The following is a 21,389-nucleotide window of genomic DNA, read 5'->3' as shown; positions in this document are numbered from 1 at the left end:
GCTGGTCATGAATTGTGTTACTACACCATCTTTCTCTGTAATTATTAATGGAAATCCAAAAGGGATGATTCACCCTCAACGAGGCCTTAGGCAAGGCTGTCTGTTGTCTCCATATCTCTTCATTTTGTGTGCAGAGGCTTTCTCCAACTTGTTGCTGCAGGCATAGCGTAATCACCTCATTCAAGGGCTGAAATTCGGAAAAGAGCTCACTATCTCACATTTACTTTTTGCGGATGACAGCCTTGTGTTCACCAAAGCTTCAGTTGACAGCTGTAAGAACCCAAAAGCCATTTTTGATTGCTACGCAGCTGCTTCAAGACAACTCTTTAACTTTGAGAAGTCATCCTTAGTGTTTAGTGGTAGCATTCCAGAGGACAGAGCTGAAGCAATAAAAAACATTTTCCAACTTAATGTGGTTTCTAGGCATGGAAAATATTTGGGCCTTCCATCTATGGTTGGAAGAAAGAAGACCAGCTTCTTCAATGAGGTGAAACTGAAAGTGGTGAGTAAGATTGCAAGCTGGCAGCATCGTTTGTTCTCAAGTGGAGGGAAAGAAGTTCTTATCAAAGCTGTGGCTCAAGCGATACCAGCCCATGCAATGAGCGTCTTTAAGTTACCCCTAGGGTTGTGTGATGATATTTAGAAGGCAATGGCCAAGTTTTGGTGGAGATCAAAGGAGGACAAGCGCGGAATTCACTGAGCAAGATGGGGAAAGATGAGTCATGCTAAGAGTAGAGGAGGCCTCGGATTCAGGGAAATGTCTAGCTTCAACCGGGCTTTGGTGGCCAAACAAGGGTGGAGATTGCTGCAATACCCAGAATTATTGGTCACCAGAGTGCTGAAGGCTAGATATTACAAGGAGACTGATTTTTTACAAGCTAGAGCAGGATCTAATCCTTCGTACATATGGCGGTCTATTCTGTAGGGAAGACAAGTGCTGCAAAAAGGAATCAGATGGAGGATTGGCAATGGAGAAAAGATACAAATATGTAGAGACAATTGGATTCCAAGGCCAGAAACGTTTAAGCCAATATTAATTCAAAATGTGGCAACAGATGCTTCAGTAGCAGACCTCATTAGTCAGGAAAATAATTGGGATCAAAGGAAGGTGAGACAGTGGTTTATGGATGAGGATGCAGCTGAAATTCTACGAATTCCGCTGCCGAGAAGACCAAGAATGGACGAGGTGATCTGGCACTTTGATAAAAAAAGGGCATTATTCTGTAAAAAGTGGATTCCAATTGGCGCTTAAGATTAAGAATCCGGATAAGCCGAGCTGTTCATCCGAGGGTCTGCACCACTGGAATTTTTTATGGACCCTTCAATTGCCGGAAAAAATGAAAATCTTCATGTGGCGAGCATCTCACAACCTTTTGCCTACTGCTGATAATTTATGGAGAAGAGAGATACTGCTGGAGCCTACATGTCAAATTTGCAAGCAAGGTAAGGAAACTACAGCTCATACTCTGTTACTATATAAAGCTGCCAAAAAGGTCTGGAGGTATGCCCCCTTTGAAACATGTTTCCCTGATGCTGTTAACCAAGACATGTTGGAAATTATGGTTGAAATGGTTAAGAAATTAACAAAGTCAGACATTGAAGTTATGGTAGCTATCTGCTGGACTATCTGGTATGGCAGGAATAAGTTTCTGTTTGAAGGAAAAAAATGGAACTATTACTAACTATTTCAAGAGCTGAGGCTGTGGTGGAGGCCTATAGAAGAGTGAAACAGCTGAAGTTGGATCCAGAGGCAAAATATTCTTCCAAGAATCAGCAAGTATGGAGCCCTCCTTCTGATAATACATTCAAAGTTAATGTTGATGCTGCTGTTAATTTTGACAGGCAAAAGGCCGGCCTGGGGGTTGTTATTAGAGACTCATGCAATAAAGTTAAAGTGGCTGCTGTGAAATCCACTCTATTTATAGGGGATGTAAAGACTGCAGAAGCTAAAGCTGTTGAATGGGGGTTAGTGGTGGCAAAAAGTGCAGCTTTTCAATGCATAATGGTGGAGTCAGATTGTCAAGAAGTGGTGAAGTTAATTAACAACAAAGAGGGCAGTAGGACAGAGATTATGTGGGTGATTTTAGAAATTCAAAGTCTTAGCAAGGATTTTCAGAATATCAGCTGCTATCACACTCCTAGATCATGTAATACTCATGCTTATTCCTTAGCTAAGTTAGCTCTAAGGAACAATGAAACTGTTGTATGGCTGGAACCAATTCCAGTAGAAGTCGAATCTGTGTTATCATCTTTGATTTAATGAAATCGTTTATTTCCTTCTCAAAAAAAAAAAAAAAGTTGTGAATCTCAAATACGTATATGTAGCATTAGTTATATGTTACGTATGATTCTCTCGCAGGGCAGACAGCGAGGTTTTCGACTGTTTCGTCAACTTACATTACAATGAATCATGTGTAATCAAAGTAGGAAAAGGTTGAGTCTGTGTTGGCATGGGCTTTAGTTTCACATTCTTTACTAAGCCCAGTCTGGGCCCGGAAGTAGAACATTGGGTCGGATCAAAACGACCTAATGGTTACGTTATTGCTTGACAATTGAGCTTCAATGAAATGCTTTGTGCTTACAGTCAGTCAATCATTTCGGATTGCTCCTGATCCTATGAGACTGTTGTAGTAGCTAAGGAGGACCTTCGTTGGGCAGATCGGCCCATTTTGCAACAACGTTGGTTGGGCCGAATCCCTAAAACCCCGAAAAGCCCGAAAAAGATCGCATCGCCCTCTCGCCTGATTGGGGATGCAGGGTTGATTATTCATCGTTCATTTTTATTATTCTTTTTTCCTCTTTCATCGCCCTCGCTGACGCTGCCACTGTTCTGAAACCCATCTTTCCGGCGGGAATATCAGTGGCAGTCAATTCTCCGTCTTCATCCGACGGCCTGGTGTCAGTCATTCAGTTCAGAACTTTAAAGACTTCAAAGTTTTATATGGCGCTGACTGTCTCTAGAAGGCTTTTACGTCGTTTTGGGTCTTTTTCTGCCTTTGGTCGTTATGAGTCTCCGAGTTTAACGAGCCGATCAATTCGCTCACCTCCTGGTAAATGATTTGTTTTATTTTTCTTTTTCTGTTTGGTTTCTTTATTTTTATTTTTATTTTTAATACATTCTATTTAGCACACTTTTAACAGATCTTTATGTGGCTTGTTCTGGGGATAACCTCTTTCCATTAAAGGTAAGCTTTTGCTTTTCCACTGTCATTACTTCCTCTCATTTTGTTAATTTCGATTATAATTTTTTTTTCAAATATGTTTATGCATCGCTACTGAGTTTTAGAGCTGTTAGTATTCGTGTCAGTTTTAATGCTTTTTGTTGAGTCTCTATGTGATTGTTTTATTGTATTATGAATCGTGTTTGTTTATCCAGCTGCGTGTCTTTCAACTTTTCTTTATTTTCAAGTCTTTTGATGGTAATTTTCTTATTTAAACCCTTTGTGCTGTTATTCAATGCAGAGCGGTTTGTCTTTCCTTGCTTCTCGAAAGTTTTCGACTACCATTCTAACACCTGACTCGAGTGAAGGTGCTTTTCCTTCTGATTTATTGTCGAAGAAGACTGTGCTAACACCAGACATTACTATAGGTATGGAGAAGCGGTATTTTTTTTTTAGTCATTGCTTACAGATTTTCTTTTTTTCTTTTGATTTTTAGTTAATGGTGTTATAAACTTTGAATGACTAAAATAAATTAAATGTATTCTGCATAAGCGTCTAATTTGTGGGTTGTATCATGATGTAGGACTTCATCAAGATCTGGTGATTCCTGTAACAAATTTCTTTAATGAAGACAAGGGCTTCATGGTCTTGGCTGGCGATGTTTTTGATGTACCTATTAGGAAGGACATTATCCATCGTGTTGTAAGATGGCAGCTTGCAAAACGTCAGCAGGTACAGCTTAATCATTATGTTGAGATACCTGAACCACCTGTCAATGGGCGGGATAGTTTGAAAATTAAAAATGTTGTCCAATATCATCTAAACTCAAGATTATGTATTAAGAATAAGCAAGTTAGCTCATCAGATTTTATTTGTTTTGTTTTCCAACAACTTTTCATTTTTGGTTTTCCCCATCACTTCATATGAAAATATAAGTCATGGGCAGTTTATCTAGTTGATTGACTGGTCAACAGGGAACACATTCAACAAAAACTATTAGTGAGGTTAGTGGAACTGGAAAAAAGCCTTGGCGACAGAAGGGTACTGGTCGAGCTAGGCATGGGACATTGCGTGGTCCCCAGGTAATGCATTGTAATGCATTATCAATCTATTTAGTTAATTTTGAATTTTCATTGCTAATATATCATTGGGATGTTACCTGTGGACATTGATGATATTTTTGGATGGGTGACCAGTTCAGGGGTGGTGCTACAATGCACGGTCCAAAGCCCAGAAGCCATGCTATAAAGTTGAACAAGAAGGTGCGGCGGCTTGGGTTGAAGATTGCTCTATCTGCTCGAGCAGCCGAAGGAAAGGTAAGTCTCTCTGTCTCCCTCTCTCTGTCCCTCCGTCCTTCTTTCTCTCTCTCTCTCAAAAACACAGACACACACGTGCACATTGTGAGTTCAATATAATCAAGCATAGTGGTTGGTAGTATTGTGCACATTGTGAGTTAAATATAATCAAGAGAATGTATTTTGGGAATATGTAGTAAAGTAATAATCAGCGCAGATTTGATTTCTTTTAGATAGTTTTCTTTAAGAATGGGGAATCAATCTATGTATATTAGATTTCTACGGTAGTTTTTTACTGATAAATATATGAGTCACTAGCCAGTATGAAGTTATATTTGTCCTTGAGAGTTCATGGATAGTTAGAGTTGTTTCTGAGATTATATGAGCCAGCTTTAAAACCCATCTTAGTAGGATTGTTGTGTGCGTTGCATTTATAGATTGATATCTCTTTTAGACTGAAGAGTGAAATAGATGCTGTTTCAGTAGTGAATCTTTTTCTTATCTTTTTCCATCTGCACTCCATCATTTCATTTGTTCTGTGAGGATGCTGGCATCCTGCAAAATTGAGTTTTGTTTATTTGCTCTATGGCAGTTACTTAATTCTCCTTTCAGTACAATTGTCATATAGTGGCTAATGTATTGCATGCAACTGAGAAATCCCCGAGTCTTTTTCTCGGTTCCTGGAGGTGGAATTTCTTGGAAGGCCCTTACTTTTTCAGGGTCAATCTCTTTACCTCTTTAACTGACAATAAAACTCTTACTGATCCTGTCAGTTTAATTGTTTGTACTCCAGAAAGTTGCTTATTCCTTCTTTACTTTAATACTATGTTCTCATGACAAGTGGGTTGGTTGTGGGGAACTTTATTCTCTCTGGTCACCATTTTTTATCTCTCAGTTAAATGGTAAAAATATCATATTGGAGCTTCTTAAGTTCTCATCTTATACACATGCATCACATCATGTTTTTCTGTTCTGTTGGTAATCTGTAAAATTGTTTTTTTTCTTTTCCTTTTCTTTTAATTAAACGGTAGATTGTTTTTAGACTATTTTAATCATCATCATTGTTGGGTTTTATGTATAGTATGGTGGTTGATAAAAATTCCTTTTCCATCGTTATATTTTATGCAGTTTTCTAGAATCACTTTTCTTTGTTCTTATTTGCCTTTGGGTGTTCTGCCAATACTTATTTCTTCCTGCAGCTCTTGATATTCTCTTCATATATTGCTTTCTACTTGATGTGATTCATGAAATCTAACTCCGAAAAATTGCATAAATGAACAGCTCTTGGTTTTTGAGGATTTGGAGGTCCCCTCACATAAAACCAAGTTCATTGTGAACTATTACAATCAAATGGAAAATACGAAGAAAGTTTTGCTGTGTGATGGTGGCTGCATACATGAAAAGCTGAAGCTGGCTGCTCAAAATCTACATTATGTCAATGTACTACCTTCAGTTGTAAGATCCACAACACAAAGATTTCTTATTTATTACTACTTTTTAGATTTTGACTAGGGGTGGGCATTTTACCCGACCCGACCCGACCCGACCCGATAAATTTCGGGTTCGGGTTGGATCGGGTCGGGATCGAAATCCGATCGGTTTGAAATTTACAAACCCGATCGGGTTGTGATCGGTTCGGGTCAAACCCGACCCGATCCGAATACCCGATCGGGTTCTTAAAAAAAAAAAAAAAACGTACTGACCCGAATTGACCTAATTTCAACCGACCCGAACTGACCCGAACTAACTCTATTTCAACCGACCCGAATTGACCCGAATTGACCCAAACTGACCCGAATTGACCCGAACTAACCCAAATTGACCCGAACTCAATTCTACCCATTTTAAATCCAACCCGAACATAACCCGAATTAATGACCCGACCCGACCCGACCCGAATATAGTTCGGGTCGGTTCGGGTCGGGTCATTAATTCGGGTTATGTTCGGATTGTTCCTTGTCTAACCCGAACAACCCGAAACCCGATCGGGTTGACCCGAACCCGACCCGAACCCGATTTTGCCCACCCCTAATTTTGACTTCAAAAAGATTTGAATTATACCCAAAAAAATAGTAAAGCATCAGTGTTTGAAGTTTCTGACAGTAATTCATAGGGTTCATTTTGATAGCTCCTAAGTCTACTTGAATCCAAAATCTCATGGTGTGTTGTACTTTGAGTATCAATTGGTTATTATGACACTGTTTCTTTTGTCCCATACATTAAGCTTTTCCATATTATGCTTTTGCAGGGTTTGAATGTCTACAGCATCCTGCAGCACGACACATTGGTGATGTCTCGAGATGCTGTTAACAAGATTGTTGACCGAATGCACACGCCAATCAATCGTTGAAGCACTATCAATATTTTTGGCTGTATTCCTTTAGTCTTCAATGCGAGAATAGGAATCTTAAATTTATCTTCAAATGGAAAAAAGAACCCGAATAATTTGTACTTTTCCGTGTTAAAATATGCAAATGGATGCCAGGATTCCCTTTTCTTAGTATCAGCTTTGTGCTTTCAGCTAGGAATTTGTAGTTGAATTTTGGCGAAGCCCAATCACGACACCATAAGTTGTATATGGCAAATGGAGAAATCTTTACTTGTCTGCATATCTGTCTATGTGCTGCTGTAGTGTAAAGGTTCGTTGGCTTTGAGAATGCTTCTTCACATGCTTAGCCTCCCAAGTACTTGAAACATGATTAACTTTTTCAGCATGTCAGCTCAAAATTGATGACTAAACTATTACCTTCAGGTCTTTTAATTGCCATGATAAATAAACCACTAGGCTTCAGTGAAGTCAGTCTCTTTTTCACGGTTTAATTTATATTATATTAGAGTTTATGTAAATTGATTTCAGTAATTCTTATGGTTGTAAATATTATGAGCAATAATTTTTCTAAAAAGAATCAAACAGAAATTATCATGATAAACTCGTAAAAGTCAGTTTTGTATCATATCACAAAGTTGTATTGTCATATCAGTTCTGTGTTACATGACACGTTAGTATGGTAAATGGATATCCCAACTTATTTCATAGGTCAATTAGAGAAATTTTCAAATGTGATTGTGTGAATTAAAAAAATTTTATATTATGATTATAAATATCATGAATAATAATTTTTTTTATAAAAAAAATACTATAATAAACTCGGAAAAGTCAATTTTGTATCATATCACAAAGCCGTACTTCTGTATCAGTTCCGTGTTACATGACATATTAGTATGGTAAATGGATATCCCAACTTATTTCACAGGTAAATTAGAGAAATTTTTAAGTGTGATTATGTGAATTAAGAAAACTCCACATTAAGCGGATATGGAGGTAAGGCAAAATCCAGCGTTGTAGATGGCACTATGTGATTGGACAAAGGAAACGACAACTTTAAGGTGGAAATCTAAAACCCAAAATCGGTTTGCCCAAATATTAAATAGAAATGCTATGAAAAGTACAAAACAGATAGATTTGAGATGAATAATGCAATTAGCTAAATAAATAATAAATGAACCTGACATATAAAGTACTGACACTGTAATTCAGCTCTCTATAGTGAGTGACACTCTCCTCCCCGCTTTCTCCCTCTTTCTCAATGAGAAGGATTTAGGGTTTCTGTTCGTTCCCAAATTCTAGTGTTTTAACCATTAACACCCTGCATTTCCACCGTTTGAGTAAATTCAAAATTTCCCATCTTCGAAAATCTCCTCCCGCCTCCCCCCCAAAAAAATAAGTCTTTTTGCTGTTAGTTTAGCTTAGAAAAAAGAAAAAAAAAAACCTAGCTTTGATGGCAAAAACTAGACCAGGAATCCCAACCAAGACCAAAACTGGCAAAAGAGACCTTGAATCTTATACAATCAGAGGCACCAACAAGATTGTTAGAGGTACATATTCTTGAATCTGTCTTTTAAACTTATTTGAGCATTTGTATTATTGCTTGTTATTTCTATGTCTATTGTTTAAAAATGTGATTTTGTTGGAAAAGATTTGATTTTGGGGTAGTTTTGCAAATGGGTATTTCTCGTTGGTGCGTTTGCATGTAATATGGAGGTTAAGAAATTTTGCTTCAATGGTGTAGGAGATAATGTCTGATGGTTTTGCAGTCGGGGGCTGTGTTCTTTCTATGTTAAAACTTATGTCCATGTTTACGTTAACAAAGGCATTTTTTTCAATGGTCCAGTGAATTTGAGGTGTTTTTGCATTTTGGTCCTTGTCACGTGTGTGTATGTATATATGTTCAGAGATATTAATGAATGAGTTTTTGTGGGTTTTTCAGTTGGGGATTGTGTGCTGATGCGACCATCTGACACTGGTAAGCCCCCATATGTGGCTCGAATTGAGAAGATTGAATCCGATGCTCGAAACAATGTTAAGGTACGTGTAAGGTGGTATTATCGCCCAGAGGAATCACTTGGAGGAAGGAGGCAATTCCATGGTGCAAAGGAGCTCTTTTTATCGGACCACTATGATGTGCAGAGTGCTCACACAATTGAGGGGAAGTGTATTGTGCACTCTTTCAAGAACTACACAAAATTAGAGAATGTTGGTGCTGAAGATTACTATTGTAGATTTGAGTATAAGGCTGCTAGTGGGGGGTTTACGCCAGACCGAGTTGCTGTGTGAGTTTGTTTCTTTACTATTGTTTTTGAGTGGGATGTCGTATTTCAGTTGCGGTCATTGAGGAGTTTTATTATTTTGTTTTGAAGGTACTGCAAATGTGAGATGCCTTATAACCCGGATGATCTCATGGTACAGTGTGAGGGGTGCAAGGACTGGTAATTTTATATTCAACTTGTTTGTGAAAAATTATTTTGGTAACAGTTATTTGGTGTCAGTTTGTTTTATAATTCATAGAAAATGTAGAACTTAAAATATTGGTTTACTGAGAAGTGCTAAGATCGGATTAGAAAAAGAAGCTTGAGCTTTTGCTTTCTCGATTTTTTATTGGTTCTCTATGCTCTGATTGCGAGATGGACTTTTGTTATTTTGTCATGATTCTGATTTGTAAATCCATCTCTTGGTTTAGGTTAAAATATGTAAATTTTTTCTGACCATTTAGATATGTGGTGATATTTATTTATTTATTAATTACTATTATTATTATTGCGGGTGATGATGAACGGTGGACTTTTTACTGTATAACAACCAGCCAACAAATGCGTCAAATTGTACTCTGTACTGGTCTGTCTCTGTCAATTTACTTATATAGTCTATAACTCAAAACTGTTTGTATGCCATTGTAGGTATCATCCTGCTTGTGTGGGCATGACCATTGAAGAAGCAAAAAAGCTCGAACATTTTGTTTGTACTGAATGTTCGTCTGATGATGACATCAAAAGAACCCAGAACGGATTTTCTTCTTCACCTGCAGCTGATGTCAAGGTGAGACTGGTTGCTGGCAGTTGTCTTTGTTTTCCTTAGTTGGGTAGTTATCCTTTTTGCAAAGTTTATTTCATGGGCAGTTATTTGAGTGTCAAATTGAAAGTTGAGGAAAATAACGGATGGTGACTTCTAGAAATTTTAAAAAATGGAGGCTGGTTCTCTAGATATAGAGTGATTTTATTGTTATTCAATTTAACACATTTACCAAATTAAAAGAAATTCTGGTCTCTCTTATAAAGGAAGTGCTCACTTTGTATTTACGGATATTTGGAATCAAGGAAAGGTCTTAAGAAATGTAATACAAGTAGATGGAATTGTTAGCAATTTAGGGTGTCAACAATTGATGCCAGTCTAAAGTATTGTTTACCATGGTTATTAAATTCTTCACTGGGGTCTGAAATGCTGTGATTATTAGCTGTTTGGTGATGTGTTTTAAGATGAAAATTAGTGTAACAGTTGTCTCTGCCTATACATGGAAAGAATTTAAAGATCCAGGATCAAATCCTACTCACACCAAGGGGTTTATAGAGTGGGAGATGGTTACCATAAATTAAGTAGTCCATAACACTAGTGGTTTCCTGTGTAACCGTAAATGTTAGATGGAGAAAGAGACGGACATTTTCGGAGCTGGTCGTCTTTCGTGATAAGTATGGTTCTCATTTGAATATTTACCCATTATCTCTGCAGTTGACTTTTCCATGATGTACTAAATCAGTGATATCTTATTACATTTGTTGATGATGGGAGTAGATTTTTCTTTGGTGATTCATTGAAGCTTAATGAGTTATAAGCATTCTAGGAGATTGTTATGTTACATTATCATGTATCTTACATGATCATGTAACATAACTAAAGCCTTAATTCTATCTGTACCGCAATGGTGACATTATTTGATCTTTAATTTTGTTTCTTCTGATGTCTGGTTATTTCCTGTTTTTGATGTTGAAACATTTTAAAATGATTTGGATGTAAGCTTTTACATTGGTAGATATAATGGAACATCTGGCATGTAGTACTTAATTACCTGTCTTTTGGTGTAAGTATCTGAGACTGTGTGTATGTGCTTGAGTTTGATGGTAATGACGTCGGCAATGAGTTGTTTGAATGTTGGCACATGTTCACTTTGTAAAAAGTTCAATTCGCTAATTTATCTGTGATAACAATGTCCTTTTTATGTCTCCATGAGTCGGTAAGTATTCATTTGATTATGCCATGAAGATGATAAGTGATTCAAATGGCATAATGTATCTTTACATAGAAGGGAGAGTCGAAATGTCAAGCTCTCTGATATTTTCTTGTCTTACATATATACATTATTGGTTAATGAAACCTTATGATATTTCTCCTCAGGTGGAGCCCAAGCGGCGAAAAAGATGAGTATATTTTGAGGGAATTCTGGTGCAACAGTGAGGCTACTCATCTTCCAGTTTTAGCTTGTAGAATGCTTTTGTGTAAGTTGTATAGTGTGGAACGCTATGTTGTGCTCTGGTCAGACTGGGTTCTGTTAGTAATGTGTTTATTTTGAGACAATATGTACCTATTCTAGGTTTAGGTGTTCGTTCTCTCTTTTCCGGTCTGTCCTGGGAGGATTCAATTGTAGCTCGCTGACATTCAACTTTTAAACCCAGAAATTTGAGTTTCCAGTGTTTTCTGTGAATTGGCTGGCTCGTAGCCTTTTTTCCAAGTTATTTGTTTTCGACTATATGGTTCTTTTATGATGCTCTCACACAGCGACCATGATCCGTGCGTGCAGTCTTAAGTGCCGTTTGCTGCTCCAAGCCTATATTGAAGGATATATTAAATAGACTGGATTGGGGGTGCTATACCATGCAAGAAGAATGATTAAGTATTACCAAATGGGATTATGTGATAGAGATTTTTACAAGGAACTTGCATAACAAATTTTTACGGGGTTGTGGCTGTTACTCGTGAGTTGGCAAGGAAAACATGCACTGTTACTGATTGTCATTCCATGCGTAAGAGAATTAAAGAAATGTAACGGTCAACTTGAGCAGAGGCTAATTTTTCCCTAAACAACTCATGATACCAGCTTTATTCACATTAACTGTGAGGGCAAGCACCACATGTTTTCTTAATGACGCATGGTCGTATGTGTGTGTGTGTGTGTGTGAATGGTCCTTAATCAACTTCAATATTTGTAATTAAACAGACCTTGCAAATTCAAGCCCCTCGCATAATTCCTCTGTAAACATGGCAAATAAGGCTAATATATCAGCTAATTCATCAAGCTGCGCAGCTCTTCTCGTCTTAGCCATCAGTTTTATTGGTTGCTTTGCGGAAGAGCGAGATATATATTTGGTCTTAATAGAAGGGGAACCACTTGCATTTCATGGCAGTGATGATAAAAGAAGATTCGATCTGAACAGGTAACATTTCTTTAGCTGTGTGTCATATGATTCAATAGGTTAATTGGTTGATCACTGCTTAATTTCATTTGCAATATTCATTGTTCACTACTCAATTTCATTGCTGAATAGTGATGCTTACAAGGGTCAGGCAAAGCGGCTGATGGATTCTCATGACCGGATTCTACAAAGTACTTTAGAAATCGGAAGCTACAACAAACTATACAGCTTTAAATACACTGTTAATGGGTTTGCAGTCCACCTTACACCTACTCAGGTTCTTAATTTATTTAAAATACACTTTCTAATTAAAACACCAATTAATGGCAATGCTTGCATGCTAGCTTGCTTTATTGTCTACTTCTGTAATATAATGTGTGTGTATGTATATATAATAATTATTCTCTCGTGAGGGTATCCTTTTTTGATTAAATTGAAGATGTTTCTAACAAATATAAAAATACATATATCAATAAATTAATAAATAAAAAATATAAATTTCAATTTTTTAGAGATTATATTTTTTTTGTATGTTAATTTATTAAACTTTATATTTTTTTATTTATTAATAACATTCTTGCTTCGTTAAAATGAGATATCCTCAATAACAAATTATTATATATACCTCTCCGTGTATATATATTCAAAAAATAATTGGCAAAAATATATAACAGCAATATATATCTAATTATGAAATTTCAGGCCAAGAAACTTGAAAATGCTCCCCAAGTGAAGTTGGTAGAGAGAGATAGAAGAGCCAAATTGATGACAAGCTACACTCCTCAATTTCTTGGATTACCACAGGGAGTGTGGACGCAAAGAGGAGGAGACAAGAATGCAGGTGAAGGGATAGTGATTGGTTTTGTTGACACAGGCATCAACCCTTCACATCCAAGCTTCGCTAATTACAATCCGTTTGAGCCGAATATTTCTCATTTTTCCGGCGACTGTGAGACTGGTCCTCGATTTCCTCTGAGCTCTTGCAACGGAAAAATTGTTTCAGCTAGGTTTTTCTCTGCTGGGGCTCAAGCTGTTGCTACTCTTAACACTTCTGTCGACTTTCTTTCACCGTTTGATGCTGTTGGACATGGCAGGTAAGGTATTCATTCATGTTTATTTACTTGTGCTTTTAATCTAATTTATATTATCTTACATGCATGTAAGATACATCCCTCTTACATGCTATATAAATTAGATTAAAAGCACAAGTATACACTGATATTTTCACTTGTTGCATACACTGATATTGAGAGATGAACATGTGTGTGTACACGTTAGCCATGTAGCATCAACTGCTGCTGGAAACGCTGGTGTTCCGGTGGTCGTCGATGGCTTCTTTTATGGGCTAGCCAGTGGGATGGCGCCATGTGCACGGTAAGCCTTTCTATGTTTTTTCTAACTTATTTGAATGTTAAAAATAATTCGATATTAATGAATGCCTATATATGTTTATATATACATGCCTAGCTATTAGGCAGCAAACCAAGCACATTCATGCTGCATGGCTACTACTTAATTGATTGTGCCTATAACTTTAACCCCCGCTTTTTTGCTGTCAGAATTGCTGTTTATAAGGCAATGTATCCAACAGTGGGAACTCTTGCAGATGTGATTGCGGCTATTGATCAAGTACGGACACAGCTAATTGGCTGCATCTTTTTTTTTTTTCTTGGGGAGCCTAGTTAAATTTATGCCTATATGCATGCATGTCCAGTGGCCGCGGGCAACTGCAAATTACAAAATTGCTTCTTTAATTTCATCCATGCATTCATCAGGTCTCTATTATTATGATAAAATCTAAATGAATGCATTTTTAATTATAATTTTTGGTCTATATATACGAATATGGGAACAACCAGGCAACAATGGATGGAGTGGATATCTTAACACTGTCCATTGGACCAGATGAGCCACCAAGAGATACGATCACCATGTTAGGTATTTTCGATGTCTTGATGCTCTTTGCAAGACGAGCTGGAGTTTTCGTGGTGCAAGCTGCTGGAAATCAGGGGCCAGCTCCATCGACTGTAGTGTCTTACAGCCCTTGGGCCGTAGCTGCTGCTGCTTGCACTACTGACCGAATTTATCCCGGTTCCCTCCTCCTCGGGAATGGACTAAAACTTGGTGGTGTAGGATTGTCAGGGCCAACTTGTGGAAGACCGCTATTTCTTTCAAAGCTAGTATTGGCCAGGGATGTAATATTGAGGGTAAATGGGACATTTCCAAGGACTCCACAGTACATTGAAGAGTGCCAGTATCCGGAAGCATTTGAGCCCAGTCTTGCGCAAGGCAGCGTCGTCATTTGCACTTTCTCGGATGGCTTCTATAACCAGACTTCAACACTCACTGCTGTCATCAACACCGCAATAACTCTTGGATTCATGGGTTTTATTCTAATCGCAAACTCACATTATGGTGATTTTGTAGCGGAGCCAATTCCCTTCGCTGTTCCTGGCATTTTGATCCCAAAAGTCTCAACTTCAGAGGTAAGTATACTATATAAGCTATATATTAATGTTCTTACAAGCACTAATTAGTTGTTGCTTTCCAACCCATGCCAGCCGGATTACCATTTTAGAGAATTAATATTTTATTTACAGATTATTCTGCAGTACTATGAGCAGCAAACCCACAGGGATGAGAGGGGAGTTGCAATTAAATTCAATGCGCAAGCCGGCATAGGAGAGGGTAGAGTTGCCTCATTTGAGGGCCGGGCACCCATTGTTAGCAGATTCTCTTCAAGAGGGCCAGATTTTACAGACCTTAGCAGGAATCCTACTGACGTACTAAAGCCTGATGTGACCGCACCAGGGCACCAAATTTGGGCGGCCTGGAGCCCCGTTAGCGCCTTAGATCCTATGCTAACAGGTTAGGTAATTAAGCAGCATTAACAAATTGAGATAACATTAACTGTTTTATGATGCCAAGGTTTCAAATTACAAACAGAAATTGATCAAAATTGATTGCTTATATTAATGTTAGGATGCAATTTTGCACTGTTGTCTGGTACAAGCATGGCAACACCACATATTGCGGGAATTGCAGCTCTGATCAAGCAGCATAATCCTTCGTGGACACCGACAATGATTGCATCCGCCATCTCCTCCACTGCCACCAAGTATGATAACTATGGACAACTTATTATGGCAGAAGGATTTGAAATAACTAGCACATACAACTCCACTCATTTTGATTTCGGCTCGGGCCTTGTCAGTGCAACTCGTGCTCTTGATCCAGGCCTTGTTTTATCAGTAGGTAATCAACCCTCTTGCAGCATTCCTTATACTAGTTGGGATAGTTGTCTGGGTTTGCTTCAGTAACTCATGAGCAGATATTACATGATTTTGAAACAGAATTCGAAGACTACATCAGTTTCTTGTGCTCTTTGGCTGACACTGACCCTGTTTCAATCAAGGCGGCTACTGGAATATGGTGCAATCATTCACTTAGCCACCCAGCGAACCTGAACCTCCCTTCAGTTACAGTTTCAGCAGTGGCAAAATCCCTAATTCTGCAGCGGAGTTTGAAGAATGTTGGGAACAAAACAGAGACATACTTAACCTCAGTTGTACATCCAAACGGGACAACAGTTAGCTTGTATCCACCTTGGTTCACTATAGCCCCACAGGGAACTCAAGATTTGGCCATACAATTCAATGTGACCCAAGCAATTGGCGACTTCAGCTTCGGTGAGATTGTTTTAACAGGAAGTTTGAATCATACTGTAAGAATACCATTATCAGTTAAACCAGTTTCGATATTCTAAATTAAAGTCAATACAATTAGTTTTGGTAAAATGATAGGAGAGCTTCAAAAAGCAACAAGCTTTGCATCTTTTCTATACCTGTATTAGGACATGGGTACTGTCCTAGATATTGAATCAAAAAATAACGGAAAGCAAAAGCAAAATTAATGAATAAAAATACATGCTGGAATTGGCAAAAAATATGCCCGTTTAGGCAAGCTGATTAATCTGTAGGACACATACACTCTTTACATCTTGGATACCGGTAAACGCTTCTTCCTTTTGGCCTAGACTGGATGTGTTTAGTTTGTCGAACTGCCTTCCGAACTCGCTGTTCAAAGACTTTCCACTCTATAGTAGAATTCTTCACGAAGATTGCAGCAAGTCGTCTTTTGTTTGGCCGTATTGTTGGCATCTTTCCTCCACCATAGTATATTCGATAACCAGATACCAATGATGACAACTGACTCCCTGAGTCTGTCATGGCAAATGCATTGGCAGCAGTGCAGCCAATAAAATCTAGTGCTGCTAGCTGTATAAGACATAAGCTTATCATAAATAACTCAAGAACAAAGTACTAAGTAATCAATATTGAAAAGATCTCGAGATTCATGAAATAATTTGTCAATGCATAGGAGCTGGTTTGACCTTAAGAGTGTCCTAATTTTCTCGGATAACAATCATTAACCTAGAATAATAAACATAATTGGTTCCTGGCATCTTACCTGAGATGAAAAGTTCTTGAATGGTTCGAGTTCCGTTGCTGAAAGCAAGTTCTCTTTAGTAACTAGATAAGGATATAAGCTGTTCAAAGCACCCAATCTTCGTGTCCCTCCATATATCTGTGCCCCCGCCACAAATACATGTGTCTTACGATTGAAACCAAGAGCAGCAAGCATCAGCACTGCTTCTTCAGGTGTCAATGGACAGAGGCCCTCAGACCTGATCTCAGCAGGAGAAGGTAACCTGCAACCAGTTGAATAATTTCCTTACATAGCAAATCACAGTAGTCACTCATTCCAAAAACACAAGGAACAAAACAATATGTCTTCAGATGGACCTTAATAAAAACTAAAATAGCAACACAGTAAAAGTAAGAATATGCATACTTTGTTGTCTTCTTTAGATGTGCCAATGCAGGGAAATGAATTTCACGATATTTTTCCAATTCTTGTCTCTCTTCTTCTCCTCCACCAAATTCGCATAGAGAATGAGCTACCATGTCAATTTCAAACCTCAGATGTATAGCTAAATATCTAGATGCTTTCGCAGACTGACCCCGTTTTTCTTTCATGATGGAATCTGCATATGGACCAACAAGATAATGATCCAATGGGCCAGAATGACCTTCATGCTTAAGCAACCTCCGAAGAAGCAAAGCACCGGTTTCTTGTATTTTAGGAGCAAATTGAAGCGCGTGGAAGTTACATCTACATCGAAGTCTCTAGATGATGTCTCCAATTAGATAGATCAAACTAAGAAAGAATAAGGGAATAATAACACTACAGAAGACCAAGTTTTGATGAAAAACTAATAATAATACTTACAACTTATAAAACTTGTATTTTGACTAGAATAACAAAGGGTACAAATTTACCTGCAACTGGAAAGGTATTGGGTCGAAGGCCAGACGATTCCCAAATCCAAGAAGATGGACAACTCCATTTCGAAGTAGAATAGGAAGAATGTTTTTCAAATAAAAACTTGGCTTGGACTCTTTTGGGATGTCTACATCTGTCACCTGAAACAGCATTTGAACAACACTATATAATAAGCACATTACTCATGCTACTATTGCATCAATGAGGATTGTATGAGTTTTGAGTAAGAAACTCACAACACTACCAATTGCCTCCAAATCTAACGACTGCAGCCTGTTCGGAAGTTCCTTCACCATCCGAATATCCGGAGTAAGGTAGTTAATAAAATGCTCCTCCTGATAGATATCGCTGAATTGGCTATGAAATTATGAAATTTAATATTGTTACTTCCTTACTTTCCATCTAGAACAAATACTTAGAATTTGAAATCAGCTAGGCATCCAAAATGCCACTAAAAAATTCAAAGTTGCTAAATGTGATTTAAAATGCAGATACAAATGTGTTGCCTGAAATAAAATCAGTTTATTTAGGGCACAAGACTAATTAAAGTGAAATTACAATAGAAAGCTCACAACAAAGGGACAACTGAAATGTCCACACATTAATGATTAAAGATGCCACTTCTACAGGATGCCCTTAATACCAGCCCAAAAAAAGCAGATCACCACAAACCAAGTCTCAGAAAAATGTTAATCATTTGAAGTAAGGAAGGGCTTAAGGTTAAGAGGAAATGAAGCAAATTATAAAGCTGAAATGATTAATGTAAGAAACCTACTTATGTGTTGATCCAGAAATTAGATGCAGCCACTCCAATTTCAATAAAAAAATTAGCCAGAAGGAAGAAAATTGCAAACAATGAAGTGCTAATTAAAGAACCAAGTAAAGGAAGGAAAGCAAGGGATATGTTACCTCACATCTCTCCAAACACTACTGTACATAAATTTGGGTACAACAAGAGTTGCATTAAGCAACCGTGCTAGGACAACAGCATTGCAAATCTGCTTACAGTAAGAACATGGTTTTAGGCAAACTGAATATGACATGAACAAAAAGTGTCACCACTTCAGAAGTAAAACTTGTGTATGAGAGAAAAGAGAAAAAAAATAATGTTTTTATGACATAAAAGAGATATAACAGATGATGAAATTTGCATCACAAGCAGTACTTACAGCTACTCGCTGCTGGTTCATTCCACCATTTGCGGTGACCAAAATATATCCATTATTTCCCCCTGTTAATAACAGAAATTGTCGAGCAAAATTCAGCAGCAGCGACTAATCCATCTATACTTTCTTCCAATATACATAAATCACATTTTCACATAACTACAAGTCCAAATGTGTGCACACACGTAATGGAGTCTCACCACTAGGTTCCCAGTTACGTTGATCGGCACAAGGCATCCAAGCTGAAGCAGGAACCACGGGCTCTCGCCACAAATCTTTTGGCTCACGTTTATTCTGTCCCTACATGCCAGTCAGCATATCTATCATCAAACAATAGAAACTAATTAAGCAGTTCAGTGAATAAAAGCAAAACTCTTAAGAGATGACAATTGATATGAAGCACCTCTGCCAACGCATGAGCAGCCAAAGCCAGCATCCTCCCATAAACACCATACTGTGACCTCTTCCCTTTGCCAAACTTTTTCAATTCTTTCTGCAGACATCATAACCATAAAACGAATATAAACAACTGGCTCCTATTTCATCCACTAAGACTACACCCATCCGGATTCTTTATTTTTTATTAAAAAATTGGGAGTGCATAAAACACCCGAGCAGTTGTGCTCTCATAATGAAGCAGAAGCATAACAACTATAAACAAAATGCTAAATGAATCAATTTCGATCCCTCACTACAACATATTGAACTATTCAAAGAAAAGCAACTAACTTTGAAACATTTAGTATAACTAATCCAACACAATGGGGCATACCTTTACTGAAACCGAAGAAGAATTAACAAAATCATTGGTTTTTCGACCATGATATTGCAAACTTACAAGCATAAACCAATTAACAACGAAAAAGAAACAAATCAAACCAATCACACCCACTAAGCTCTTCACTCTCTTTCTTTTATACCAAGCCTTCTCCCCTTTCCTCTTCATTTTCTTTAAGAAACGGCTCGGCTCCATCCGCGGCGAGCTCTGACGGCTACTGGGCGTGCAAAGTGAACCCGAGAAGAAATTGCTGGCGCTTGACCGATCCAACGTCTCATGCTCTTTGTCGGATTCAATAAGCAGATGATTTGAAGACATTTATTAGTTTACGTTTTGAATTTGAGATTCGATCGGAGATAAATTTTTATTTTTAATTTTTTGGCGTTCGAATTTGAGGGAAATGGAAGTTCCGACAAGGTTCCGATGTTTGAGTAAATTTCGGTTGCTGAATTGGCGGTTTTTGGCTAAGTGAACAAAGAAGCTGAGTTGAGTGGGATTTGAGCTGAATGTTACTGTTCGTCTTTGCTTGTTGATTCAAAAAAGATTATTTCTAAAATGGATATTATCGTTTGTCCGTCTAATTTTTTCTGAGATATCAAGTGGGTAGTAAGATATATAGTAAAAATTATATTTTATTACTTAATGTTTATATTATTCCAAAAAGGTTAAAAAGTTGATTTTACCATTAGAGTATAAAAGATGATTTTATCTTTCAAAGGAAATAAATTATAAAAAAAAATTTATCATTTATCCATTAGAAATTTTTTGACATATTAATTCGGGATCAAGATTTTTTAAAACTATATTTTACCACTTAATGTTTAAGTTGTTATCACTTTACCATTAACATATTAAAAATAACTAAATACTTATTATAAAAGACAATTTTTTCATTTGAAAAGAAAGAAATTACTCCAAAAAAAAACCCAAAAAAGTAGCGGTATATTTTTTTTTAAATATTTTTTTTAAAATTTTATAAACATATTGTTGTACATTCAAATATCAAATTTCAAGTAATGCAAGTCAAAAACTTCAGTTTTAATAATATCATTAAACATCAATAACCTTAAGCTATTTTAGACACTACAATGGCAAGCCAGATACTCCAAATTTAACACTTCACCATTCAAAAGTTGTGTTATTATTTTGGCTCCAACATGAAATTTCTTAAATGCCATTTATGGCATCAGTAAATTTTTAATTGCATTAATGTTTCTAGGGTAAAGTGATAACAATGTGAACATTAAATATAGTTTTTAACAAACCTTGATATTGATTAAATATGTCAAAAATGTTTAGGTAGATCAAATGATAATATTCCCTTTCTAAAATTTTATATATACATAACATAATCTAGAAAAGAAAATACATAAATACAAAATTTATTTATTTTATATATGGAAAAAATAATAGAAAATATGCTTTTTATTTTTGAAATTTTAAAAAATAAACATCTCATCGTCAAAATGTGGTTCGAGTAGTTTAGTGGTTCAATTTAACGATCTTGATATAAATTTCAAATTTAACAGTAGTTGTTTTTTTTTTAAGTATTATATAACAATATGCATAAATTTAAAATAGTACAAAATACAAGCCAATCGCAAAATTTGTTTATAGACTCACATTCTCTACCATAAGAAGTACCAACCAACTCAAGTAAGATATTTATTCTAAAAAAATTGTTAGTTACATATTTTGGATATATTACACATACACACACACACAAATATGGTTGATCAAGTGAGGACCAATTTTATAATTTTACAGAATAGCCGTAAATTTTCACGACTTGCACCAATGTAATCAACGGACAACTGCTGTAATTTAAAATTGAAAATTAAAAAAAAAAATTACTGACACCCCTTCAAATACGTAATAAAACCCTTCCAGATATTTTACGACT

At 36.9% G+C, this 21,389-nt stretch overlaps 4 protein-coding genes across 9 annotated transcripts; 3 read left to right on the top strand and 1 right to left on the bottom strand.

Moving 5' to 3' along the window:
• The first annotated feature begins 2,772 nt into the window (after nt 1–2,772).
• On the top strand, nt 2,773–7,065 carry LOC18050944 (50S ribosomal protein L4). The gene is made up of 8 exons (XM_024191767.1): nt 2,773–3,050; nt 3,142–3,185; nt 3,463–3,589; nt 3,745–3,893; nt 4,136–4,243; nt 4,358–4,477; nt 5,738–5,911; nt 6,705–7,065. Exons 1-8 carry the CDS (start codon nt 2,942–2,944, stop codon nt 6,804–6,806), a joined length of 933 nt encoding a protein of 310 aa, XP_024047535.1. The 5' UTR covers nt 2,773–2,941; the 3' UTR covers nt 6,807–7,065.
• Nucleotides 7,066–7,914: 849 nt separating this feature from the next.
• On the top strand, nt 7,915–11,508 carry LOC18050700 (chromatin remodeling protein EBS). Its single transcript, XM_006449742.2, has 5 exons — nt 7,915–8,332; nt 8,725–9,067; nt 9,155–9,223; nt 9,692–9,830; nt 11,181–11,508. The coding sequence occupies exons 1-5, from the start codon at nt 8,236–8,238 to the stop codon at nt 11,205–11,207; spliced, it is 675 nt and encodes a 224-aa protein (XP_006449805.1). The 5' UTR covers nt 7,915–8,235; the 3' UTR covers nt 11,208–11,508.
• A 531-nt stretch (nt 11,509–12,039) lies between these two features.
• Nucleotides 12,040–16,036, top strand: LOC18050701 (subtilisin-like protease SBT2.4). Its single transcript, XM_006449732.2, has 9 exons — nt 12,040–12,217; nt 12,329–12,473; nt 12,899–13,290; nt 13,475–13,570; nt 13,756–13,825; nt 14,056–14,682; nt 14,797–15,064; nt 15,179–15,451; nt 15,550–16,036. The coding sequence occupies exons 1-9, from the start codon at nt 12,042–12,044 to the stop codon at nt 15,960–15,962; spliced, it is 2,460 nt and encodes an 819-aa protein (XP_006449795.1). The 5' UTR covers nt 12,040–12,041; the 3' UTR covers nt 15,963–16,036.
• Nucleotides 15,835–20,055, bottom strand: LOC18050699 (O-fucosyltransferase 15). Of its 6 annotated transcripts, XM_024190622.1 has the most exons (11): nt 19,481–20,055; nt 19,112–19,201; nt 18,909–19,008; nt 18,712–18,773; nt 18,452–18,540; nt 17,779–17,899; nt 17,539–17,682; nt 17,051–17,385; nt 16,667–16,907; nt 16,185–16,473; nt 15,835–15,918 (listed from the first exon to the last, which is right to left on the bottom strand). In XM_024190622.1, the coding sequence occupies exons 1-11, from the start codon at nt 19,802–19,804 to the stop codon at nt 15,914–15,916; spliced, it is 1,800 nt and encodes a 599-aa protein (XP_024046390.1). In that variant the 5' UTR covers nt 19,805–20,055; the 3' UTR covers nt 15,835–15,913. The 6 variants fall into 6 exon arrangements, with proteins under 6 accessions (XP_024046390.1, XP_006449798.1, XP_024046389.1 ...); XM_006449735.2 differs by lacking the exon at nt 15,835–15,918 and having other exon boundaries at nt 16,112–16,473; XM_024190621.1 differs by lacking the exon at nt 15,835–15,918 and having other exon boundaries at nt 16,112–16,473; nt 17,779–17,890.
• Nucleotides 20,056–21,389: the final 1,334 nt, after the last annotated feature.

This window comes from Citrus clementina, unplaced genomic scaffold, assembly GCF_000493195.1.
Source record: "Citrus clementina cultivar Clemenules unplaced genomic scaffold, Citrus_clementina_v1.0 scaffold_2, whole genome shotgun sequence".
Taxonomy (NCBI): domain Eukaryota; kingdom Viridiplantae; phylum Streptophyta; class Magnoliopsida; order Sapindales; family Rutaceae; genus Citrus; species Citrus x clementina.
Note: the sequence above shows the minus strand (reverse complement) of the source record. Positions and strands in the feature narration are given on the sequence as shown.

Excerpts from the sequence above, each read along its gene's own strand:
- LOC18050944 (XM_024191767.1), top strand. The coding sequence starts at position 2,942 with ATGGCGCTGACTGTCTCTAGAAGGCTTTTACGTCGTTTTGGGTCTTTT. Across the intron at positions 3,186-3,462 it reads ATAACCTCTTTCCATTAAAG|AGCGGTTTGTCTTTCCTTGC; the intron begins GTAAGCTTTTGC and ends TATTCAATGCAG. Across the intron at positions 3,590-3,744 it reads AACACCAGACATTACTATAG|GACTTCATCAAGATCTGGTG; the intron begins GTATGGAGAAGC and ends ATCATGATGTAG.
- LOC18050700 (XM_006449742.2), top strand. The coding sequence starts at position 8,236 with ATGGCAAAAACTAGACCAGGAATCCCAACCAAGACCAAAACTGGCAAA. Across the intron at positions 8,333-8,724 it reads CACCAACAAGATTGTTAGAG|TTGGGGATTGTGTGCTGATG; the intron begins GTACATATTCTT and ends TGGGTTTTTCAG. Across the intron at positions 9,224-9,691 it reads TGTGAGGGGTGCAAGGACTG|GTATCATCCTGCTTGTGTGG; the intron begins GTAATTTTATAT and ends ATGCCATTGTAG.
- LOC18050701 (XM_006449732.2), top strand. The coding sequence starts at position 12,042 with ATGGCAAATAAGGCTAATATATCAGCTAATTCATCAAGCTGCGCAGCT. Across the intron at positions 13,571-13,755 it reads GGGATGGCGCCATGTGCACG|AATTGCTGTTTATAAGGCAA; the intron begins GTAAGCCTTTCT and ends TTTTGCTGTCAG. Across the intron at positions 13,826-14,055 it reads TGATTGCGGCTATTGATCAA|GCAACAATGGATGGAGTGGA; the intron begins GTACGGACACAG and ends GGGAACAACCAG.
- LOC18050699 (XM_006449735.2), bottom strand. The coding sequence starts at position 19,804 with ATGTCTTCAAATCATCTGCTTATTGAATCCGACAAAGAGCATGAGACG. Across the intron at positions 19,202-19,480 it reads CTTCTTCGGTTTCAGTAAAG|AAAGAATTGAAAAAGTTTGG; the intron begins GTATGCCCCATT and ends TGATGTCTGCAG. Across the intron at positions 16,474-16,666 it reads TCAAGAACTTTTCATCTCAG|CTAGCAGCACTAGATTTTAT; the intron begins GTAAGATGCCAG and ends TGTCTTATACAG.